The 8,768-nt window shown below is 42.3% G+C and overlaps 1 protein-coding gene across 3 annotated transcripts in view; it reads right to left on the bottom strand.

Annotated features, from left to right (window-relative positions):
* Positions 1-4,767: 4,767 nt before the first annotated feature.
* The window catches only part of LOC107097653 (zinc finger protein 500-like), a 7,992-nt gene continuing 3,991 nt past the window's right edge, over positions 4,768-8,768 (bottom strand). For 2 of the 3 annotated variants that reach the window (XM_015394885.1, XM_015394883.1), the window contains exons 2-5: positions 7,677-7,949; positions 7,251-7,595; positions 6,554-6,774; positions 4,768-6,477 (exon numbers count right to left, since the gene is read on the bottom strand). In XM_015394885.1, the coding sequence (XP_015250371.1) occupies positions 6,235-6,477; positions 6,554-6,774; positions 7,251-7,595; positions 7,677-7,949 (1,082 nt within the window). In that variant the 3' untranslated portion in view covers positions 4,768-6,234. The remainder of the gene's footprint in view (positions 6,478-6,553; positions 6,775-7,250; positions 7,596-7,676; positions 7,950-8,768) is intronic. The other variant, XM_015394884.1, reaches the window with a different exon arrangement.

The following is an 8,768-nucleotide window of genomic DNA, read 5'->3' as shown; positions in this document are numbered from 1 at the left end:
ACTTGCACCAGCATCAGTTCCATCCAGCGCAGTGCTGGCCTGAGGATTCCTCATCATTTCTGCAGGACTGTTTAGAGGAAACCACAGTGATGCTCGTTTATATTTCTGTTCTTTTATTTCGTATCCACTCTGCATGTCGTCACCTTTCTGGTTTTCAGGAACGTTTAGATGCAAATGAAAAAATCCAAATGAATGAAAATAGATCTTGACTGAAAAAAAGGTGACTTAATTCATTCAATGAATAATGCACTTTTAAATAAAAGAAAAGAATATTTAAATGGTAAAACATATTTATCTTTTTAAGGATAAGAAATCACTTAAAGGTAGTGTGGTTGGGAACATTTATTTATGTTTTTACATTAAAGTACCAGGTCAGAAATATTAGAAAATAAACCCCCTCACCGTTGCCTTCATCGTAACATCATCAGTTCAATAACAGATACATGAATTCAACAGACTGATGAGTGGTCGCATTTCTGCTGCCGATGAACGCCAAAGGCTCTTCAGCTCCCCAACCCCAAACTTCCACATCCATTAATCAGAATTACAAAAAAAAAAAACACGTTATATTTTATAAAAGTATTGCATTGCAAATCCAAACAATCAGAGATGAACTTTCTTTGTCAAACACGGTTCATCAACATCATACAGGAAGTAGAAACAAGACGTCTGAAGTACAAAAACGAGGAAATCCATCAGAATATGAACATCAGTCACGTTTGGCTGCATTAATAAAAACAGTTCTTTAAAAAAAAAAAGAAAGATATTTAAAAACGTCCCTTTCACCACGACACCTGCATGAAACATAAAGAGGACCGAGAATGGTTCCCTGAGGAACCCCAGAGGCCGCCGATGGGAAGCGGCCTGGCTCTGCGGCCCTTCGGTTTGTCCGTCGCCGCTCAGCTGACCTTTCCGCTTTCGCTGAGCTCACGGCCGGCGGCTCAAACAGTAACATCGCGTTCTATTCAAAGTAAAACGACGCAAACGATATCAACAACAAAAATAAAAAAACGGGAGATCAGAGGAGCTCTGAGATATGTACAGGTTAGCGGTGTGTGGATGCGTCTCAGAGGTCGCGATGAACGTCACTGCGCTAGACCTCCTTTAAAACGCAGAAACGCGCGTCTGATTCACATCGGGTCTAAACCAGTTTCAGTCCGTCTGCTGCAGGAAATAACACGGAGCTCGTTAACGAACAGACGGACGTTTATCATCAAATTCCTACAACGCAATATTAGTGCCAGGTACGAGTTTTTTTTATTTTGAGAATAAAGTTGTAATATGAAAATGAAGTTCTAATAAGACTTTATTCTCGTAATGTTACGACTTTTTTCACGTAATGTTACTTTATTTTCGTAATGTTACGACTTTATTTACGTAATGTTACTTTATTTACAGAATGTTACTTTATTTACGTAATGTTACTTTATTCTCGTAATGTTTTGACTTTATTTTCACTTTATTTTTGTAATGTTACAACTTTATTTTCATAATGTTACGGCTTTATTCTCAAAATGTTACTTTATTCTTGTAATTTTACTTTATCGTAATGTTTCGACTTTATTCTCATATTACATTTTCGTAATGTTATGACTTTATTTTTGTAATGTTACGACTTTATTGTCATATTACGTTCTCGTAATGTTACTTTATTCTCATAATTCTATGACTATTCTCGTTGCGACTTTAATAATGTTATGACTTTAATGTAATATTGAGACTTTATTCTGGTAATGTTACGACTTTATTCTCAAAATGTTACGACTTCATTCCTAAAATGTTACTTTATTCTTGTCATTTTACTTTATCGTAATATTTCGACTTTATTCTCATAATGTTACGACTTTATTTTCGTAATGTTATTTTCGTAATTTTATGACTATTCTCGTTGTGACTTTATTCTCGCAATAGTACGATTTTATTCCCGGTATAGAAAAAAAATTAAAAAAAAGTCTCCATACTGGCCCTGACACTCCGTCGTACTTTCCGCACCATAAAGGAGTAAAACTTTAAATCGGCTTCATGGTTTCATCCCACTGTTACCAAATTAATCCTTTCATTGTTTTATGTCAGATTAAACTAAATTCATTGGTGCTAAAATGTTCTCTGCTGTTTAGGAGATATTTCAAAACTTTTTACATTTAAAAGTCAAACATATCAGGTGCTAAATTATTTTGAGTATTTTTAATGCCTATTATTTCTATCAAAAGACTAAATGAAGAAACGTCTGATGAACCAATCAATCGTCACCGTTTGTTATTTCTAGTTAAAGTGAGAAAAATCTGAATGAAGATGGTTTTTGTTCTGGTTTTAATTTCTCTGTGTAAACATGACAGGAGGAGCAGTGATTGGTTCAAAAGGTCACATGATCCCAGCTGCCTCTGCAGGAACACCGCTGCTAAAAATAAAGTCCGTTTTTATCAAGATCAGAGCAACCTGAGCAGGTAAGACGATCTGACAAAGGAAAAAGACAATTTAGCTTTAAAATAAAATAAAAGACAGATTTCTATTATCTATATTTAAGTGCAGAATTTCTGATCATCTTATTTCAAGGAAAAAACTCCCCTTTCCATTAAATCAAAATCTTATTTCTTTCTTAAATTCAGGGTAAATATATTTGAAGTCATTCCGTTTTAACAGCGACTGGAGATCGCAGGTTCTCCATCAGAGCGCTGAAGCCGAGCCATGCAGGGAAATTTAAAGCATTTTCTCTAAAAATGCTCCAAATTTTACAGCATCTCATCATTTTACATGATTCTTAAGTTTATATTTTAAATTTGTTGCTTTTTTCCAAATTTAACTATTTTAAAATTCTTATTTTATTATTAGTTTCCAGTTATTTCCTTTTAAAAAATCTGTTTATTAAAACAAATATTTTATTTTTCAAAAGCTCATAAAAAATTTGGCAAAAAAAAAAAAAAAAACCTAAGTAGCTTTAAAGTTGAACTAAAGTACCAATTATCTTTTTTATTTACTCAACAATAGATAATAGTCCAATGATTAATTATTTATTTTCTTAACATAATGCTTTTTGCTCCTTTAGTTTAATTCAAAGGATTTCCTAATTTTGTCATTATTGGGCTTCCATACCTCTTTGTCCATATTTAATCATTTCTCTGCTGGTTAATTTATTTAACTAAATCCTTAAAAAAAAAAAGGTAATGAAGAAATGATTCTTTTAGAGGAAGGCTTCAGGCTGAGGAGGAAATCTGAGACGCATCCAAACACAAAAATTTAAAAAAATTTTAAAAAAACTCCCAGAACAAAAACATGTGAACTGTACAGCTGAGGTATTCGGGTCTGTTTGGACACAGAAACACTTAAAAAATGAGGTATGTCAACACGATGGAGGCTGAGAGGTCCGACCCGCGCGGTTGGCCAAGCAGAACCCAGACGGGTCGGGGCGAGTCGGACCGGGAGTCGGACCCGGAGCCCTGCAGGTCTCAGCCTTCAACTTCAACACAAACACTTCAGTCCAACAGCTTCATCATCAGGCACAGACACAGAGACGAGTCCCCCCCACCCCAGGAACCACCCCAAAACCCGTTTCCCTGGAAACCGACGCCAAAGGACAGCCGACAGCATTTTCCTGCCTTTAGGGGAAAATATTCCCGTTTCTGAAGCATCACGTTATTTAATGTGAGGCTTTAAGTGCAGAAAGAAGCTGCTTTCAAATGATTCTGATAAGAAAGAACAAATTAATCATCATTTTATTCAACTGTTGGATCTTAAAGGTTTTTTATGCCAAACCAAATCTCTAAAAACTAATTTACTTTAAATTAGGGCTGAAACAATAATTGTCAAATAATTTAGAAACAGAGACCGTAAAATTTACCTTTAGGTGACAGAACAGGAATTCTACCAAGAGTCTAAGAAAATATGTAAATAATCATTGCAAACAAATCCTCTGTCAGTATTCTCTATCAAACTAAAGTTTGTTATCTGGTTTAATTTAGTAAAAAAATTGTCTTTAAGGGACCAATCAGATTATTAATCGAAAAAATAATCAACAGATGAATCGATTAGCTAAATAATAATTAGTTGCAGCCCTAATTTAAATATTTTACTTTAATCCTCGTTTCTTGATGAACTTCCAGTTCGTCTAAAATAAGCGCAGAGATGGAGACTAAACCGGATCTATGCCTCCATCTGATATATATAGGATATATTTTATAGACTCGTTTTTCCAGCAGGTTGATTCCAGGGAGACGTTTGCTGGTAACAGATCGTTTAAATTTTTTCATCCAGATTCCAGACAATTATTATTCAAATAAAACCCATATTTGTCTCATCAGAACCGCAGCGTCTTTCTAACGTTTGCTTTCTGTAAACTGAGGGTTATTAGAAAAATATGGAGCTACATTATGGCCATAAACTTCAATCCAAAACTATTTTTAAACTTAAAAAACTGTTTCTAAAACTGAAAACTAAAATATTTAAACTAGAAATAAATCTGAAAAAAAAAATTGGAACAAAAAAATTACTGTAATAAAAAAGTAAACTAAAAGAAATGTGAAACAAATTAACTTTTAAAACAGAAAGAAACATCAAAATCTGGAAAAGAATAGAATTAACTGAAAAAGGGGGCGGGGCTCTGATGACAGATTAGGCACCAATCATTCCCAGCTGTCGCATTCAGGAACTGTAGGAACTCGAAACGTCTTTAATGCATCATTGATAATCTATGTTTTTAGGATTGGTTTGAAAAAAAAAAAAAGAAAAAAAATAGATTTTTACTTTACATTTTTTTTATATATATATTTACCATATTTTCCAGACTACAGAGCGCATCTAGCTATAAGCTCACCGCGCTATAAGCTGCTGATATCTACTGAACTGTCTTCCACCAAACCTGTAGGGGGAGCTCTACATATAGCCCCCGGAGTAGGGAGGAAGAAAAATGCTAGCTCCCATTAGCTTGTTAGCTCGCAGCAGTAAGAGCTTCTCCTGAAAGACGGAGCTTCATCAGCTCTTTATTTCAGCTCTGCAGGAGTTGAGCTCAGTCTCTTTATTGGTTCAGCAACTTTAATGCGGAAAATAAATGTAAAAATGTGTGAATTTATTCTGCGCCATGCTACCTGCTAGCATCTTGTGCTAAATGAAAATTAGCCCCTTATTCTTCCGTTTTTAACTTTGACTTCCCCTTCTGGCAGTTGCACCTTCTTATGGTTCAAATCATGGAAAAAAATAGCGACTTATAGTCCGGAAAATACAGTAAAACGTTTTTTGTTTAAAAAATGTGTTTTTGATCAAACTTTATGGCCCAAATTTAGCTCCATAAATCTTGACAATGAATAATCAGGGTGAGATGAAAAAGGTCAACGTTCTTCCTGGCAGTAACGGGCCTCCGTCTGGTTGCCTGTTCCAGACGGACCGGGTCGGGTCGGGTTCGTCCGCCTGCGGCTTAACAACTGTAAACAACATGGCCGCCGTGCGAGGAAGCAGAGGACTGGATTCCGAACAAACGAAGCCACCGACCCGACAAGTTCCTGAAGTTCCCCAAAGATGGTCCAGAACCACAGAGCGCCGACCCAGGCAGTGAAGGAGGAGGAAGAATGTGGTGGTTCAACAAAAAGGACACTTAGAAAACCCGGTTCTGATCCAACATGAGGAGAAACCCGCCAGGAAGCCTCAGTCTGAGGTCACTTCCTGTTCCCCAGGAGGACTAACCTACACACAAAGAGGAAGAGCAGAGGAGGAGGAGGGCGGTTTCCCTTCATCCCCTCGGTTTTCTGGGTCCGGTTCTGGTCCGTTCATTAGAAGCGGAACGACTGACCGGTACCATCTTTAAAAAAAGTTCCTGCAGACCCAAAATCTTCTCATCGGCTCAGATTTCAAGTAAAACCCGTAGTTCAAACCTCCTCCAGTGGTTCTGGGCCGGAACTTCTCTGGACCTCGTTTCATTTTGTTACTTCATCAGAAAAGCGAGACGGGGACAAAAACCCGCAGAGTTGTGGTTGGGTCCTCCGTTACCTGAAGGATCCATAGCTGCAGCTCTGTAACTGGTCTCCACGGGTTTGGAACTCTGGTTCTGGTTCCCTGAAGTCTTTTCTTCTGATCTGATTTTAAAAACTGCCTTCTGTCTGTGAAGAACTCTGGTTTTCAGTTTCCATATTAGAACCAGAACTGGACTCTGATTCTGAGGTAAAATGGGCCTCAGTGATCCCGCTTCCTGCTGCCTTTCAGAATAAAAGCCGGCTCCCCCTCGGTCCGGGCCGGACCGGGCCTGCGGCCTCAGGACCGGCTCTCTGGGTGCTGAGTCCGCATGTGGCTGTGCAGGCGGGTGTTGGAGGAGAACCTCTTGCCACATTCGGAGCAGCGCAGCGGTGAGGCGGCGCCGGGCCCCGGAGCCGAGGACGGGTCGGCGCCGGCTGCATCGCTGGCAGCGTGCGTTTGGCGGTGAGCCTTCAGGAGGGACATCCGACTGAACCTGCGACCACACTCCTCACATTCAGACCAGACCCGCCGCCGCTTCTTCTGCCAAACAAAACAGAACCGAGCGTCAGGAGACCAGAACCGCAGACAAGAACCCGCCGCCGCTCTCCGTCCTCACCTTCCTGCCTTTGTCCCCATCCTCCTCTTCTTCCTCCTCCTCTTCGTCCTCCTCCGCCGCCCTGACCCGATCGGGGGGCTCGGAGTCTTCCTGCTGGTCGCTGCTGCCGTTGGTCGCCAAGGCGATCAGCGTCTCCTTGGCAGCGGCGTCTTCGTCGTCGCCCAGCAGCTGAGAGGGCAGCGTGAGGAGGCGATGAAGCATGGAGGCGGAGGAGCGACGACCTGAGGGGTCAAAGGTCACAGTCAGTAGATCAGAACCTTCATCAGAACCAGTGAGGAGGAGAATAAACCAGTTCTGCTCCTTTACTGGCTCTAAGCCAGAAAACAAAGATGAATGTCTGCTGCCCTCTAGTGGCCAAACAAACTCATTCTTTTCTATTTGGGTCATTTTTCTGGTTAAATTGTTGTTAAAATAAACTGAATAGAATTTTTTTTGTTGCATATTAATCTAAAATTTATAGCTTTAAACTTTGCTGTGTCACTGACTTTAAAAATGTACAAATTATTATTTTCAGTGCACCTTAGCTTCCCATTATAAATGTTAAAGTCAGAAACTTGAAATTCTTTAAACTTTATTTGGTTTTGTTTTATTTTTTGGTCAGGTTAATGTTGAATCTCTACCACCACCAAACTACTGTTTGTTTGTTTTTTGTTCTCTAGTTTCTTCTGTGCAGTTTGGGAGCGTTTGTTTTGCTCACCTGAGGGGCTGAGGGGGGGTCCCGGTGTGGGAGGGGCCGCGGCGGCGTCCGTCTGACTGTCTGCAGCTTCTTGGTCGTCAGGAGAAAACACCTCCATGTCCTCCAGGGGGGTCCAGCGGGGATCCTGCTGGGGGGAGGAGGGGGAGGGCTGTAGGATAACTGAGGAGGAGGAGACGAGGTCAGCGTGCCTGCCCCCCCTCTCCATCAGGCCCCGCCCATCGCTGCAGCCGTCTACGCCTTCGCCTTTCATTGGCCAAACGTCGCTGCTCCATTTCTGACCGAACACCTTGTCCAGGATGGGAACCCAGTCCTGGGGTGCGGGGGGGTTGGGGGGCCGCCCTGAGCCTGTTGGGGGGGGGGGAGTGAGAGGACATTCTGTGACCTCATCATTCAGGCCCAGCGGACCAATAGGAGCTGATGACTCACCATCCGTTGGCGCCGCCTCTTTGGACTCCTCGGCCGGTTCCTCCCTGGTGTCCTCGGACCCGCTGGGCGACTCCGAGTCGTTGACGGAGCCCCGCCTCCTGCCCCCTCCCCCCCCTCGCTCGGAGCCCCTCTCCAGCTGCTCCTCCAGCATCTGCTGCTCCTTCTCCATCTTGGTGATCTCCAGCAGCAGGTCGTCGAACGACGCCTCCACGATCTTGGTCAGCTCCCGCAGAGCGAAGGCCAGAACCTGCTCCATGACGGACTTCAGCTGGTCTGAGGAACAGACGGGTCAGAACATCAGAACCTCTGAGATTGATCAGGAAACACCGACGGCGGAGGCGGACCGATATCTGGCTGTTTTCAGCGATACTCTCAGTGTCGGCCGATACGTTCAGCGATTCCTCTGGGCCTTCAGCAGCCGAGGACACAAAGGAAGTTCTGATCCTATGGCGGATACTGGCATGAACATAAAAACTCTGCTTCCATCTAATGCTACGTTCACACCGACGGCGTCAAATACGCGCAACCGCAGAAAACTAGACTCAAACGGTGGCTCAGTGGCTTTGACGCTTCGTTGCTCTGATCCTTTATCTGCTCTGTTCTGTAGCTTCCAGCTAGAGAGCAGATCGGCTTTATTTACTTTACGAGTCGGAAACATGGATGGTAGCGCCGGCGTGCATCTAGCGGTCTTTTTGGGCCGGCNAGCGGTCTTTTTGGGCCGGCGCGCATCTAGCGGTCTTTTTGGGCCGGCGTGCATCTAGCGGTCTTTTTGGGCCGGCACGCATCTAGCGGTCTTTTCCAACCATAAAAACTCAATCTTTTGAATATCTATAAACATAAATACTGCTCTGCGCATCATCATCGTCCGCCATGGTTGTTTTTTTTGCTGCATCTTCATAGCAAGACGCAGAATAGTGACCTCTGTCGGGTATTAATGGCGTTCAGGTCGCATTGAAAAGATCAGATTCGTATCGGGTTCAGGACCACAGAGCCAAGTGGCCTGGGTCTCACTGGAACAAATCGGATCCATGTTGTTCAGACTGCCATGAAAAGATCAGATCCAGGTCGCATGTGGGCAAATAAAATCAGATT

This window comes from Cyprinodon variegatus, unplaced genomic scaffold, assembly GCF_000732505.1.
Source record: "Cyprinodon variegatus isolate N-32 unplaced genomic scaffold, C_variegatus-1.0 Scaffold713, whole genome shotgun sequence".
Taxonomy (NCBI): domain Eukaryota; kingdom Metazoa; phylum Chordata; class Actinopteri; order Cyprinodontiformes; family Cyprinodontidae; genus Cyprinodon; species Cyprinodon variegatus.
The sequence above is the reverse complement of the archived record's forward strand: the minus strand, read 5'-3'. Positions and strand labels throughout refer to the sequence as shown.